Source organism: Mauremys mutica, chromosome 11 (assembly GCF_020497125.1).
Source record: "Mauremys mutica isolate MM-2020 ecotype Southern chromosome 11, ASM2049712v1, whole genome shotgun sequence".
Classification (NCBI taxonomy): Eukaryota; Metazoa; Chordata; order Testudines; family Geoemydidae; genus Mauremys; species Mauremys mutica.
The window spans coordinates 51576480-51593450 of NC_059082.1; the positions used below are offsets into that span (position 1 = coordinate 51576480).

Consider the following 16971-nt stretch of genomic DNA (forward strand, 5'->3'; position numbering starts at 1 on the left):
TTTCTATTTTCCCTGGCATGGGACACTGCTGGAAAATGCATATTGTAATGCATAGGCCTAAGGACAATGAGGACAGCTGAAGAATTTTCCCTGCTTTCCTTTCAACTGTTCAGATAAGTGTATTAAAACAGCATATTTTTTCCACTCATGCCGATTTAGTCTCAGCACTGATGTTGAAAAGTAGGAGCTATTTCCATCAAGACTGCAAGATGTGAAACTGCTAAAACAGGCACTACATCGTATGATCCTGAAGCTGTACTTGAATCTAAGCTGTCTACTCTGATCCATGCCCGCCTTAGATGAAAAGCCAGTTCCTGAACCAACTTCTGTTATACACCATTGTCTATAAGCCTTCCATGAACATGTGTAGTGACTGTTCAATGTGGGAAGAGGCCATAAACCTGGGTGCAGAACATAATCCACAAATTGCTAATATCCAGCATGGTAAGCTTCTGGAGCCTTGTCTGTGCAATAAATCACTGTACTCTACTGACCCATCGGGGCAGCCAGAGTACTAGGAAAAAAAAATACTCGTGAGCCAGGGCCAGATTTGCAACAGTTGAACAGCTTAGAAGTAATGAAGACTGCCATCAGTATGCACTGCAGTGATTTAGTGCATTTAAAATGTGCGTATTTTAATATATTAGGTGGTTTGTGTTCAACTTCTCTAAGTGATAATGATGTGGATAACATGTACATCTTGTGATATTTAGCATACAGCAGATTCTTCTAACAGCCATGTCAGAAGGCTTAATGGAAGGGATACATTCTAAAGGGTTAAAGACATGTGACTAGCTAGTATAAATTGTACACCTCCCAATTAAAGCTCTCACCCAGTTAGTATCTCCCCACCCACCCTTTCCTTGGTTGTCAGAAACAGCTAGCCCACAAGGTGAGCCAACAGCCTAAAAGAGGGTCTGGTTTCTCCCTTTGGGATTAAACTCTTTTGGTAGGTTGGGAATTCTTCCCACCAAGACGCAGAGGTGCTTGGAATGGCAGTTAGTAGAGAGTGCTAAATCTACTGCCTCCTCGATCTTTTCATTCAAGTATTCTTAACTGATTTTACTTCAATCCTAAATAAAAATGCTCCCACATTGAGAGCTTGATGCTGAGTTTGAGCCCAAACCAAATTAAAACAAGCCCTTCCTGAATGGAGTTTCCAGTGGAAAAGCTGATAGTCATTTAACTATATCAACCACGCTACATTACTCCAACATTTCTGTGCTCCCCACCAGTTTTCTTGTTTCAAGTACCAGAATCAATGAGAAAACATATCAATATAAATCACATTTCTAACAAGAAAGCAGATTTCTCAGAGCACAAACACCAAACTCATATTTCTGAATGCTGAGCCCTTATGCAGTGTGTGTAAGCATCCCGGTGTGAAGAATTTTAGGGTTAACCTTTAGAATATTGATGCTGAAGTACTAACGGACAGTTTGACAGCAAGCAGGAGCTTAATGCATGAACACAACATTTTTACAGCTAAGTGTATAGAGAACTGAGAAATGTAACACCGGAGAGTGGTATTACCTGTCCCTGAAGTGACCACAAACTGTTGTAATCCCAGGTATACTTCCAAGTTATCCTGCAGAACTGGGAACTGGAAAAAAAAAGGACACAACACAAAGGTGTGATTTTAATGTTAAGGCAGATAATTGTAATGGAGAAGCATTAAGTCTAATTTGGGCCAGAGGACAATGAGTTCCCATTTTCTCCCCCCCCACCCCCCATAATTAGTCTCACAAAAGGCATTTGGAAGAAGGGAAGGATTGTAGGTTCTGGAGGATTTGATACCCTAAGCTCTTCTATTCTAGACAGCTAGCATCAAAACCAGAAAGGTCCCTGTGTAAGAGAAATTCCTCAAGTAACAGCTGTCCTTTCCACATCAACACTGATAGTCAATGCTGACGTGACTGGCTCCCTGAGAAGGGCAGTGATGGCACAGCACAGGCTGTTGCTAGTCATTATTGAAATGCACATGCAGCCCTGCATAGGACCCAGGAGTGAACAGAAAGTGGGGCTGCAGATCAGTATTGAGATGCACATGCAGGAATGGGTGTGGAAAACTTGCATTGCACCATCTCCATCAGTTTGTCCTCTTTACAACTGTTAAAAATGCCACCCCCAATATCCTCCACTAAAAAAAAAGAAAAAAAAAAGGGTTGAGTCCAAGTGTTTTCAGTCCTTCCTTGATGTAGCATATGGGGAAAATGTTGCAGCCACTCTGCTGGCAAGCTGCTAACAGTAACAGGAGTGGATGGTTACCCACAAAGGAAGGAACCAAGGGAATGAACATCCTGTGTAAGAGGCTGTCTCCGAGGCCAGGTATTCAGAGCATTAAACTCCCCCATAACACAAAAGTCATTGGCAAGCTACATTACCAATTACTAGGAACACTAACTTGCCAACAGGATGTGCCTATGTGAAGGAAGATGCTACATACAAAACACTGAGTGTAGGAAATATCTTGGCTGGTTCCCCAACTGACCATGTTACTCAAGCAGTGCATACTGTAAGGCTGTTCACATTGTCAGAGGCTAAGTCAACCCTAGTGTATTTCGTTGGAACTCAAGATCTAGCTTTAACAGATAAATCAAGAAAAATAGGTCCTTTCCATCCCTTCTAACCTGGAATAATTCTCCTCTGATTCCTACAAGCATGGACAGAAGTTTATCAACAAGAACTTTCTCCTGCTTTGAGTACAACCAAAAGCACGCATGGCTAAGGCTGCAAGTCTGCCACAGATTCCGTGATTTCTGGGACCTCTGTGACTCTGCAGCTGCCGGTGCGACTGACCCCAGGGCTACCCAAGCCAGCCACACTGGCCACTGCTGGGGCAGTCTCTGGCTACTGCGCCAGCCCCCGTCCCTCCAGCGATGGTCCCAGGCCCCCCCCTGCCCCAGAGCATCAGCGGTTCTCTGGTCCACCCCCCTTCCAAAGCACCCTCCCCCCATCTAGAACACCCCCAGCACCCCACCTCCAGAGCACCTAAGATTTAGTTGGGGGTATATAGTACAAGTCATGGACAGGTCTCGGGCCATTAATTTTTGTTTACTGCCTTTGACCTGTCCATGACTGTTACTAAAAAGTACCCATGACTAAATCTTAGCCTTACGCATGGCTTATGCTAAAGTTTTAGCAGTTTAACTCTTGGGACTTAATTGGCACTTCTCTTTTCCCTACACAAATCTAGATATCTACTCTGTTGAAGTGTGGTCATTCACTCCCCAGTGCCAGGCACCACATGCAGAATGTCCAGCAGATTAGAGACAGATTTACAGTGACTCAGTTTATTCTGGAGTCTATTTCACTTACTGGATTTGTGGGCTAAAGGCTGGTCACATGTTACAAGCGCATTTCACAAACTACTGTAACATGTGTATGAGACTCATTAAGTGTTTCTTGGGTTATCTAATGTCCTAGAATGAACTGAGCAGGGCTCCAAGGAAAGATACTTAATACTGAAACAGGAGTTCATATGACGGAACACAGCCACAGGGTTAGAACGTTCTTAAAAAGTTCAAGTAATATTAACAACACAGGGAAATGTTTTTTAAAACCATGTGTTCTTCACCAAATGCCGTTTGCTTTCTGCATTTCACTCTGCACGTACAGTGAAAGGAGACCAGGCCCTTTCACTTTGGTTTGTAGTAAGGTTCACTTGCTGACTCATGCATTAGCAATGGGCTGCAAACACTGCAGGGGAACGTTTCTATTCATACAAACAATTTTTCATTAGAATTAAACAAATCTTCCCATGACTTTTTAGCGCTAGTTTTAGAAAAGATTTTTCACAAACATGCTTTTGGGACTTGACAATACCAATATGTGTAACGGTAAGACAAAGCAAGTGAGCTTCATTCTCGTCTCTCAAACAAGTTTGCTGCTTTTCAGGGAATGTGTTCAATGCCTTCAGGTACGTAGACAGCCCCATGACATACCACAGTAGAGTAATTACACATGATCAGTGATCCTAGTGAATTCAGATACTTTTCTTCCCATCCAGAAGGAGCACTGAACAATACTAATTGTTACACTTCTGATCAATAGTTTAATGCCCCAAAATTAGAAACTTGAGAGCCACTCTAACTGCTTTTCTCCCACACAGCTACAAGAAAAGGCTATTTCATAGCACTGCCATCTTAAATGCCAAGATAGTGACATTGTCACAGATGGAGAAGACAAATTTTCAGTAGGGCTGTCAAGCAATTAAAAGAATTAATTGTGATTAATCACGTTGTTAAACAATAATGGAATACTATTTATTTAAGTGTTTTTGGATATTTTCTGCATTTTCAAATATATTGATTTCAATTACACAGAATACTAAGTGTACAGTGCTCACTTTATATTTATTTTTATTACAAATATTTGCACTAAAAAACAAAATAGTATTTTTCAATTCACCTCATACAAGTACTGTAGTGCAATCTCTATCATGAAAGTTGAACTTACAAATGTAGAATTATGTACAAAAAATAACTGCATTGAAAAATAAAACAATGTAAAACTTTAGCGCCTACAAGTCCACTCAGTCCTACTTCAGCCAATCACTCAGACAAACAAACTTGGATATAATTTGCAAGAGATAACGCTGCCCGCTTCTTATTTACAATGTCACCTGAAAGTGAGAATAGGCATTTGCATGGCACTGTTGTAGCTGGCAGCGCGAGATATTTACATGCCAGATGCGCTAAAGATTCATATGTCCCTTCATCTTCAACCACCATTCCAGAGGACATGCGTCCATACTGATGATGGGTTCTGCTCGATAACGATCCAAAGCAGAGTGGACCGATTATGTTCATTTTCATCATCATGAGTCTGATACCACCAGCAGAAGGTTGATTTTCCTTTTTGGTGGTTCAAGTTGTGTAGTTGCCGCATCTGAATGTTGCTCTTTTAAGACTTCTGAAAGCATGCTCCACACCTTGTCCCTCTCAGATTTTGGAAGGCACTTTGGAGTCTTAAACCTTGGGTTGAGTGCTGTAGCTATTTTTAGAAATCTCACATTGGTATCTTCTTTGCATTTTGTCAAATCTGCTGTGAAAGTGTTCTTAAAACAAATGTGCTGGGTCATCATCCAAGACTGCTATAACATGAAATATATGGCAGAATGCGGGTAAAGCAGAGCCAAAGACATACAGTTCTCACCCAAGGAGTTCAGTCACAAAATTAACACATTTTTTAACGAGCATCATCAGCATGAAAGCATATCCTCTGGAATGGTGGCCAAAGCATGAAGGTGCGTATGAATGTTTAGCATATCTGGCACATAAATACCTTGCAACACCAGCTACAAAAGTGCCATGCGAATGCCTGTTCTCACTTTAAAGTAACATTGTACATAAGAAGCAGACAGCACTATCACCTGTAAATGTAAACAAACTCGTTTGCCTTAGCAATTGGCTGAACAAGTAGGAGGACTGAGTGGACTTGTAAGCTCTAAAGTTTTAATTATTTTTTTTTGAGAGCAGTTACGTAACAAAAAAAAATCTACATTTGTAAGTTGCACTTTCATGATAAAGAGATTGCACTACAGTACTCATATGAGGTGAACTGAAAAATACTACTTTTATCATTTTTACAGTCCAAATATTTGTAATAAAAATATAAAGTGAACACTGTACACTTTGTATTCCGTGTTGTTTTAGAAATAAATATATTTAAAAATGTAGAAAAACATCCAAAAAATATTTCAATTGTTATAATATTGTTTAACAGCAATTAATCGCAATTAATTTTTTTGAGTTAATCGTGTGAGAACTGCAAGCCCTAATTTTCAGTATTTCTTGCTTCTCCTTCCCTATGGTTTGCAGAGCCCTATCTCCCTATGATCTTCATCTATGTACTGCCGTGTATTTTAAGTTAACATTCCACCCTCCTGGGAACATCATCTCACCATTTGCCTTATGTGCAGTACCTCCACCTTATGGAAAGGCCAAGATGAATATGCTGACTGTCACAGCAGAGTGTGCAGCTCTGACCCTTCAGCATATTCATATGTTCTTTTGGGCTTTGAGAAGATTTCTACCATATCTTGGGTGGCGTGCCAGAGCACACTTGTGCCTCACTCACTGAATGTACAGGGGCATTTGAAATTTGGATCAGCCTAAAGGTGAAAACTGGTAACAGCAGAGTGTGTAGCTCTGTCATAAGAACATAAGAACATAATAAGAACATAAGAATGGCCGTACTGGGTCAGACCAAACGTCCATCTAGCCCAGTATCTGTCTACCGACAGTGGCCAATGCCAGGTGCCCCAGAGGGAGTGAACCTAACAGGCAATGATCAAGTGATCTCTCTCCTGCCATCCATCTCCATCCTCTGACGAACAGAGGCTAGGGACACCATTCTTACCCATCCTAGCTAATAGCCATTTATGGACTTCGCCACCATGAATTTATCCAGTCTCCTTTTAAACATTGTTATAGTCCTAGCCTTCACAACCTCTTCAGGTAAGGAGTTCCACAAGTTGACTGTGCGCTGCTTGAAGAAGAACTTCCTTTTATTTGTTTTAAACCTGCTGCCTATTAATTTCATTTGGTGACCCCTAGTTCTTGTATTATGGGAATAAGTAAATAACTTTTCCTTATCCACTTTCTTAACATCACTCATGATTTTATATACCTCTATCATATCCCCCCTTAGTCTTCTCTTTTCCAAGCTGAAGAGTCCTAGCCTCTTTAATCTTTCCTCGTATGGGACCCTCTCTAACCCCCTAATCATTTTAGTTGCCTTTTTCTGAACCTTTTCTAGTGCTAGAATATCTTTTTTGAGGTGAGGAGACCACATCTGTACACAGTATTCGAGATGTGGGCGTACCATGGATTTATATAAAGGCAATAATATATTCTCAGTCTTATTCTTTATCCCCTTTTTAATGATTCCTAACATCCTGTTTGCTTTTTTGACCGCCTCTGCACACTGCGTGGACATCTTCAGAGAACTATCCACGATGACGCCAAGATCTTTTTCCTGACTCGTTGTAGCTAAATTAGCCCCCATCATGTTGTATGTATAGTTGGGTTTTTTTTTTCCAATGTGCATTACTTTACATTTATCCACATTAAATTTCATTTGCCATTTTGTTGCCCAATCACTTAGTTTTGTGAGATCTTTTTGAAGTTCTTCACAATCTGCTTTGGTCTTAACTATCTTGAGCAGTTTAGTATCATCTGCAAACTTTGCCACCTCACTGTTTACCCCTTTCTCCAGATCATTTATGAATAAATTGAATAGGATTGGTCCTAGGACTGACCCTTGGGGAACACCACTAGTTACCCCTCTCCATTCTGAGAATTTACCATTAATTCCTACCCTTTGTTCCCTGTCCTTCAACCAGTTCTCAATCCATGAAAGGACCTTCCCTTTTATCCCATGACAGCTTAATTTACGTAAGAGCCTTTGGTGAGGGACCTTGTCAAAAGCTTTCTGGAAATCTAAGTACACTATGTACACCGGATCCCCCTTGTCCACGTTTGTTGACCCCTTCAAAGAACTCTAATAGATTAGTAAGACACGATTTCCCTTTACAGAAACCATGTTGACTATTGCTCAACAGTTTATGTTTTTCTATGTGCCTGACAATTTTATTCTTAACTATTGTTTCGACTAATTTGCCCGGTACTGACGTTAGACTTACTGGTCTGTAATTGCCGGGATCACCTCTAGAGCCCTTTTTAAATATTGGCGTTACATTAGCTAACTTCCAGTCATTGGGTACCGAAGCCGATTTAAAGGACAGGTTACAAACCTTAGTTAATAGTTCCGCAACTTCACATTTGAGTTCTTTCAGAACTCTTGGGTGAATGCCATCTGGTCCCGGTGACTTGTTAATGTTGAGTTTATCAATTAATTCCAAAACCTCCTCTAGTGACACTTCAATCTGTGACAGTTCCTCAGATGTGTCACCTACAAAAGCCAGCTCAGGTTTGGGAATCTCCTTAACATCCTCAGCCGTGAAGACTGAAGCAAAGAATCCATTTAGTTTCTCTGCAATGACTTTATCGTCTTTAAGCGCTCCTTTTGTATTTCGATCATCAAGGGGGCCCACTGGTTGTTTAGCAGGCTTCCTGCTTCTGATGTACTTAAAAAACATTTTGTTATTACCTTTGGAGTTTTTGGCTAGCTGTTCTTCAAACTCCTCTTTGGCTTTTCTTATTACACTCTTGCACTTAAGTTGGCAGTGTTTGTGCTCCTTTCTATTTGCCTCACTAGGATTTGACTTCCACTTTTTAAAGGAAGTCTTTTTATCTCTCACTGCTTCTTTTACATGGTTGTTAAGCCACGGTGGCTCTTTTTTAGTTCTTTTACTGTTTTTTCTTAATTTGGGGTATACATTGAAGTTGGGCCTCTATTATGGTGTCTTTAAAAAGGGCCCATGCAACTTGCAGGGATTTCACTTTAGTCCCTGTACCTTTTAACTTTTGTCTAACTAACCCCCTCATTTTTGTATAGTTCTCCCTTTTGAAATTAAATGCCACAGTGTTGGGCAGTTGAGGTGTTCTTCCCACCACAGGGATGTTGAATGCTATTGTATTATGGTCACTATTTCCAAGCGGTCCTGCTATAGTTACCTCTTGGACCAGCTCCTGCGCTCCACTCAGGATTAAATCTAGACTTGCCTCTCCCCTTGTGGGTTCCCGTACCAGCTGCTCCATGAAGCAGTCATTTAAAGTATCGAGAAATTTTATCTCTGCATTTCGTCCTGAAGTGAAATGTTCCCAGTCAATATGGGGATAATTGAAATCCCCCACTATTATTGGGTTCTTAATTTTGATAGCCTCTCTAATTTCCCTTAGCATTTCATCATCACTATTACTGTCCTGGTCAGGTGGTCGATAATAGATCCCTAATGTTATATTTTTACTAGAGCATGAAATTTCTATCCATAGAGATTCTATGGAACATGTGGATTCGCTTAAGATTTTTACTTCATTTGAATCTACACTTTCTTTCACATATAGTGCCACTCCTCCCCCTGCATGACCTGTTCTGTCCTTCCGATATATTTTGTACCCCGGAATGATTGTGTCCCATTGATTGCTCTCAGTCCACCAGGTTTCTGTGATGCCTATTTTATCTATATCCTCCTTTATCACAAGGCAATCTAGTTCACCCATATTATTTAGACTTCTGGCATTTGTGTACAAGCACTTTAAAAACTTGTCCCTGTTTATTAGCCTGCCTTTTTCTGATGTGCCAGATTCTTTTTTATGTGACTGTTTATCATCTGATCAGGCCCTTACATTATACTCTTCAGTCCTTTGCTCCTGACTATAACCTGGAGATTCTCTATCAGACTCTCCCCTAAGAAAAGTCTCTGTCCGATCCAGAGTTTTCACCTCTAGACTGATCTAGAGTCTCGCCATGGCTACACTTGCAAATTTGCAGCGCTGCAGCAGGGTGTGAAAACACACACTCTCCAGCGCTGCAAATTGCGGCTCCCAGCGCTGTACGTTATTCCCCACAGGGAGGTGGAGTACGGACAGCACTGGGAGAGCTCTCTCCCAGCGCTGGCGCTTTGACTACACTTAGCACTTCAAAGCGCTGCCGCGGCAGCGCTTTGAAGTGCTAAGTGCAGCCATAGCCTCAGTGTCCCAGTTTTCACCTCTAGACTGATCCAAATTTCAAATGCCCCGGGACATTCAGTGAGTGAGGCCCCCCAAAATATGGTAGAAAATTTCTCAAAGCCCAGAAGAAAATCTGAAGCCTTTTAAATTTATGGCCTTGATTTTACCAAGATTTGAATCCAAAAGCACATCCCTGTGCCTCTTCTCTGTAAGCATTGCACAGCAACCTTCTACCAGTGTTTGTACAACAAAATCTCGAGAGCAGAGCTCATGTCGTATGTTGCAAAGCTGCTTCATCTCAGCTTCTCAGCAGAATGACTACTTACTAGTGTAGAGAAGGCATGAGTCGGCAGGAGCTCCATGACTTTTGCCACTACTTCTAGGCTCTGGCGTAAGTACCGCTGCCATTCAGTCTGCTGCTGTGGGGAAAAAGACCAGGGTAATCACCTCTTATTTCCCTCCAAGCGGAAAGTGGAAAGAGCTGGCCTATATTTAACAAGCTGGTAGGCCGTAAGTACTGGAGAAATGACTAACCTGAACCTACCAGGGTTTGGCTTCTGTCTGAACATCTGAGAATTGAAACAATATATAGTTTATAGGAGTTTCTTACTTTGTCAGCAACCTGAGCTGGAGTTAAGATTTGCAAGCTTTCATTGACAAAGGAGGTTAACAATGCTAAGTAATTGTGCATCCATGTCATATCACTTCCTGGCCTTCTAGGAACTGCGGTGTCCTTTATTCTGTTTGTATGCTCTTATCCTGGAGCACAACAGTGTTAATCTAGAGCAAATTTTCAAACATTGTCTTCCATTTAAACATGCCCTCCCTTGATAAAAGGACCAATATCAAATAAGGGTTAAGTGTCTGCATGTGTTATAGGACAACAGTGTCAGAAATCAAAGAACCATTTTCTGCCTTGGTCTAAAAAAGGGTGTTTAAAAAAAAAAAAAAAAAAAAAAAGAGCCACACACACACAAAAAACCCAGAGGAACTAAACCCTACTCCTAAAAATAATGGTTATTGCAGAAGTATACATAAGATTATTTTGCTATAGAGAAACTGGACTGACTGTACTCTCTCACAGCCTCGTTTCCCTTTGTGACAAGCCCACAATTTGTTTTACTTTCACAACCTCTTTACCCAACCCAGCCATATCATTAATCACTCTAAAACATCATCTAGACTCACTACAGCTACCATGTCACTTTGAGAAGAAATACCATATGCAAATGGAAAGAGTAGAGTTCAAATGGCTCTTAAATTAAAGCTGATTTTTTTCTGCTTCATTTTATTTGCTGCACTACAATGGAAATTCTCTGCCTCCAGTGCATGCTAAATACAGAGTCAGGCAGGACAGCAACACAAAGTCCATTAGTGAAAACATTTCATGCTTCTTTCAACCTCAAAACCCACACAGCACTGTATATTTTGCTTCATGCACGTAACAGCTGCCTTAGAACTGAATATACTTCTGCACTTAAAATCTGGGTTCAGAGAGGCTAAGTGGGGAATCATAGCACTGCTGATCCCTTAATGCTCTTGATTTGGAATGGTGAGGATGCTGAAATGTTGCTTAGATACATGCATTATCCTGGCAGCACTGAAACTGTTAAGATACAAGAGATGTCAGCAAGAGGTGAAAATTACTAGTGTGAAATATTGGTCTAGCCTGTATGTTGAAAAAGTGACCAGATCCTGGCAGGAAGTTTCAGAGGTACTCAGTACAACCCAGCAGTTTAGCATTGAGGCATGCAGTTTTCCTACCAAGTCTCGGTTTCTTACATCGTCATCTAGAGTCTCGTCATCCAGCTCCTCCAATTGTGCCTGGTTGTACCTGAATTGTATTCGATTCAAAACCTCTGTTAGCAGCAGAACCAAGGCGTCTTCGTACCTGCCATGAGTGAAAGAAGAAAAGCACAAGATTGAGGAAAGGGAATTCTAGTAGAATACTCTTGCGAACCCTCACCCCTTCCACTGAGGTTACCTTACAGACTCGTTTGCTGGGGAGACATCAGACAGCCACAGCAGCGTTAAATTGTAAATAACAGCTTTTCTAAGCAGCAAAGAATCCTGTGGCACCTTATAGACTAACAGACGTTTTGCAGCATGAGCTTTCGTGGGTGAATGCCCACTTCGTCGGATGCAAGAGTGGAAATTTCCAGGGGCAGGTAAATATAAGCAGGCAAGAAGCAAGCTAGAGATAACGAGGTTAGATCAGTCAGGGAGGATGAGGCCCTGTTCTAGCAGTTGAGGTGTGAAAACCAAGGGAGGAGAAACTGGTTCTGTAGTTGGCAAGCCATTCACAGTCTTTGTTTAATCCTAAACTGATGGTGTCAAATTTGCAAATGAACTGAAGCTCAGCAGTTTCTCTTAGAAGTCTGGTCCTAAAGTTTTTTTGCTGGAGGATGGCCACCTTAAGATCTGCTATTGTGTGGCCAGGGAGGTTGAAGTGTTCTCCTACAGGTTTTTGTATATTGCCATTCCTAATGTCTGATTTGTGTCCATTTATCCTTTTCCTTAGAGACTGTCCAGTTTGGCAGATGTACATAGCAGAAGGGCATTGCTGGCATATAATGGCATATATTACATTGGTGGATGTGCAGGTGAATGAACCGGTGATGGTGTGGCTGATCTGGTTAGGTCCTGTGATGGTGTTGCTGGTGTAGATATGTGGGCAGAGTTGGCATCGAGGTTTGTTGCATGGATTGGTTCCTGAGCTAGAGTTACTATGGTGCGCTGTGCAGTTACTGGTGAGAATATGCTTCAGGTTGGCAGGTTGTCTGTGGGCGAGGCGCCCGTCCTCTCGGCTACCTCTCTGATAGCTTTTCTAAGTTATAGTATGTGCCATATGACGATGCAGAGAAACTGCAGCAAGAAATGATAACCCACTCAACTTTGAAAGTTAGACAGGAAACTAACAGCAATAGAGGGAGCTGAAGAGAAAAGATCTGGAAGATAGTGAAGCATGACAGAGCAGGCTTTAAATGAATGGTCTCCATTTAAAAGAACTGGCTACTAATTATGTGGCTCCTGCTTGCTAGTAGCCATTTAACTGTGCCTCTTTCGAGGAGTGGACAGTGCTTTTAAATGATAGAAGATTAGGGTTGGAAGAGACCTCAGGAGGTCATCTAGTCCAACCCCCTGCTCAAAGCAGGACCAACTCCAACTAAATCATCCCAGCCAAGGCTGTGTCAAGCCGGGCCTTAAAAACCTCTAAATGGAGATTCCACCACCTCCCCAGGTAACCCACTCCAGTGCTTCACCACCCTCCTAGTGAAATAGTGTTTCCTAATATCCAACCTAGACTTGCAAAGATGGATTATAACTAATGGTCAAGTTCTGCTTCTTGCTGCTAAAAACCCAAGCAGAGATGCCTACAACAGTTATCAAAATCCTATAACACGGATAGGCAACCAATTTCAAAACTGCACCACCACTTGCTCTGACCACCACATTATTCTGATTAACCTTTGTCCAAGGGAAAGACCAACTGGTAAATGGGCGGGGCGGGAAAACCAATTCTCAAGTCTTAGCTATACAGCAAAGGTTCAGATAGATAGCAAGATTCTGGGCCAGGTAGTAATGGTTTAAACTAGAAGGTCATCCCCAGAGTGGTTTAGGCTAAGATTTTAAAAAACGTAAGTGCCTATTTTTTGGCAGCTAAATAAGTGGCATAATGTTGTTAAGTGCTTAGTGCCTTGTAGCTCCCACTGACGTCATACTTGTTTTGCTGTTTTGAAGCTGACCCGTTATTGTGCAAGAAAGTCATGATAATTCTTTCACCCCTACTATAGCACTACAGCCAGCAACAGATTTTATTTACTCTCAAGATATCGGAAATATTGCATACAAAAGTAAAAAATGTCTCCCCCCCCCCACAATCAACCATGAGTAATACCAAATTGCAAAATCAACACAGAACAGCCCTGGGCTGGAACACAGCCAGCAGCCACCAGTGGTGACACAGGACTGTCAAGTTGCTGTGGAGACCCAATGTTTCCTACCATCCTTTTAGAAAACAACTGCTCTGAAGAATGTCCCAGGTCATACCTTTCTCCAGGAAAGAGCAGGTTGGAAAGCTAGGAATTTCTCTATACTAGTAACAAGAAGAATCAGAGCAGGGTGCAATGTAAGGGATAGTCCAATCAGCTGTGCCCATAACTGAGCAGCCAGATGCTTTCAATGAAGGGCTGCTATACTATCGGCATGTTACTGAAAAGATGATGTAAACTTGGATTTGGTAATTTGTATGTTACGCTCCTGGATTAAATGTAAAATTCATAAACCACAGGGAACAGGAAGTTTCACACGCTGTTCCTGTGGTGTAACCACACCTACCATCATCAAATTAAGACATATAAACACTTCAACAGTCTGCATGTTTGATAGAGCCATAGAAACTTTAGCTAAAAACAGGCACCTTTGCAGAAAGAGCAATACAAGTTTAGGCAGCTCATAGAATATCTCTCTGAAAATCAGAAATGCTACCTCCAACAAAAGCAGCTAATATTACTCTGATTTTTTCCTATATCACAAAAAATGAATATATATAACTAGGCAAGGCATGTGCCCACAATCACTGTGGGAAAAGAGGGAGAAGAGGAGTGACCAGTGAGAATTCGGCATAATTGTGTGCAGCTTGGTGAACAGTTTATTGAGACTAGCAAGTTCTCACATCTGAACTCATCTGAAAAATCCAATAAAGCAACTCCCAGCACTGAACAGACAAGGGCTGGCTGGGTTAGCTAGTTTTGCACTTGTTCCAGTCAGAATGTCTTTTTTGGCAACCCATCAGTTATTTATATTTAGCATGTTCACTGGGAGAGGAAGCGTCTTCTTGTAGTTAGCACAAACCACGACATGTAATGGAGAGTTTTAAATCTGGCTACTTTGAATACAGGTCTCCCTTGTCCCCATGCTAAGTAGTTTTAAGACACTAGTGGAGATTCTTGCTCAGAGCTGCCAAGATGGTGGCAGGAAAGGGATCTATGGAACAGCGGCTGAACCGTCTGCTTTAAACATAAGCAGACAAGCAGCCAAAGAGGAGAAACTGCTAACTTTAGATTACCTGATGCATTGTGTTATAGGTTCAATTCCCTTACACCGATGGTGCTATTAAGGCATTACTCTTAATAGAGAAACATTCACCAGGTAACTTTGTTTTTAAAATCCATAAACCATAAAACTTGCTGATTCATTAATGGTAATTATCATTCACTAGCTATATTCTTGGTCTACTATGTGTCTTAAAGCTAGGCATATGACTGAGCTCCTTTTTGACTTTTTGTTAGAAAATGTTATAATCACAGATTGTAATCAACAAATTTGTTTTTTTCTGGTTTCTATGGTCATGCGTATGTATATTAAGTCATTCAACAAACATACCATGTATTTTTAACCTTATTTTAACCTGATCTGAAAACAGTCTCCAAAATCACGTTTAATAGCCACTTTATTATAGGCTCACTTAAATATATTAAGTCAAGGATCCCACTAAAAGAAATCATCTAGACACCAAACCTCTGTCAACTGTTTGATAGTGAACGATGTTCACTCCCTCATACGTCAACAGCAGCACAAGACAGTGGTGGTAACATTCTCACCATGAAGCATTTTAGACAATGGAAGTTCAGTGTTTTCTGTACTTCCACCCAACTTTCACTTGAATGAAAATACAACTGAGAAACAGTGCTCCTCCGGGTCAGATGTTCAGAGTCCCATTGCCTGAATAGTCTGACCATATAAAGGCACTGAGTCAGGATCACTTTTGAAGAGCGTGGCACTTAAAGCTGTAAGTGACTGGGCAACAAAACAGAAGATGAAATTCAATGTTGATAAATGTAAAGTAATGCACATTGGAAAACATAATCCCAACTATACATATAAAATGATGGGATCTAAATTAGCCACCCATGAAATAGATCTTGGAGTCACTGTGGATAATTCTCTGAAAACATCCACTCAATGTGCAGCAGCAGTCAAAAAAGTGAACAGAATGTTGGGAAGCATTAGGAAAGGGATAGATAATAAGACAGAAAATATCACATTGCCTCTATATAAATCCATGGTACGCACACATCTTGAATAGTGTGTGAAGATCTGGTCACCCCATCTCAAAAAATATATGTTGGAGTTGGAAAAGGTACAGAAAAGGGCAACAAAAATTATTAAGGGTATGGAACAGCTGCCATATGAGGAGAGATTAATAAAACTGGGACTTTTCATCTTGGAAAAAAAGACGAATGAGAGGGGATATGATAGAGGTCTATAAAAGCATGACTAGTGGGGACAAAGTAAATAAGGAAGTGTTATTTACTCCTTCTCATAACACAAGAACCAGGGGTCACCAAATGAAATTAACAGGCAGCAGGTATAAAACAAAAGGAAATATTTCTTCACCCAATGCACTGTCAACCTGTGGAACTCTTTGCCAGAGGATGTTGTGAAGGCGAAGACTATAACAGGGTTCAAAAAAGAACTAGATAAGTTCACGGAGGATAGGTTCAGCGATTGCTATTATCCAGGACGGGCAGGGATGCAAAACCATGCTCTGAAGCCTTTGTTTGCCAGAAGCTGGGAATGGGCGACAAAGGACAGATCACTTGACGATCACCTGTTCTGTTCCTTCCCTCCAAAGCACCTGGCATTGGCCACTATCAGAAGACAGAATACTGGGCTAGATGGACCATTGTCTGACCCAGTATGGCTGTTCTTATGTTCAGTCATATGCTGCATCAAGTGTGAGCTGTTTTTAATCTATCTTTTAATGGTCCCCATTGCTGTAATATCCAAGCACCCCAATCTTTAGAATATTTACCCTCAACACCCCATGAGGCAGGAAGTGCTATTATCCCCATTTTACTGTTGGGGAAACTAAGGCACAGAGGGACAAAGTGACTTGCCCAGGGTCACATAGGGAGTCTGTGGTACATCAGGGACTTGGCCCCAAAGCTCTCAAGTCCTAGTCAGTACCTAACCAGCGGACCATCTTTCTTCCCTATAGTCAAATTACATAAAGCAAAAATACAGTTTATACACAAAATGCAGCTTGATTAAACAACTTTATTATTTCTGTGCACAAATTAATGTTTTTCCTAAAGTGCGACATTGCATAAAGACATCGGAGTGCAATATTTCAAAGCTTCAGAATTCATACTGCATTCTTAGCAGTCAAACTGGTGAATATTAAAGTCCCAACAAAAGCCAGGAATGATGTCTAACATGCTATTGTTAGATACCTAACCAACACAGCAAGATGTCATTCACGTATCAACAAATACAATTCAGACAACCCAGTATTCTATAATCAAGGTTGCCAGGCTAGGGTACGGTTTTATTCTCCAAAGTATCAGTTCTTGCCTCTTTACTTTAGGGTACAGCCAAGCAAATTACG

The 16971-nt window shown here is 41.2% G+C and overlaps 1 protein-coding gene across 2 annotated transcripts in view; it reads right to left on the reverse strand.

The window, feature by feature from the left end:
* The window catches only part of XPO6 (exportin 6), a 102556-nt gene that overhangs the window by 25407 nt on the left and 60178 nt on the right, over window positions 1–16971 (reverse strand). Inside the window, exons 10-12 of one of the 2 annotated variants that reach the window (XM_044979686.1) lie at window positions 11361–11469; window positions 9905–9994; window positions 1534–1603 (exon numbers count right to left, since the gene is read on the reverse strand). In XM_044979686.1, coding sequence (XP_044835621.1) covers window positions 1534–1603; window positions 9905–9994; window positions 11361–11469 — 269 coding nt within the window. Of the gene's footprint in view, window positions 1–1533; window positions 1604–9904; window positions 9998–11360; window positions 11470–16971 lie in introns of both variants that reach the window. The other variant, XM_044979685.1, reaches the window with a different exon arrangement.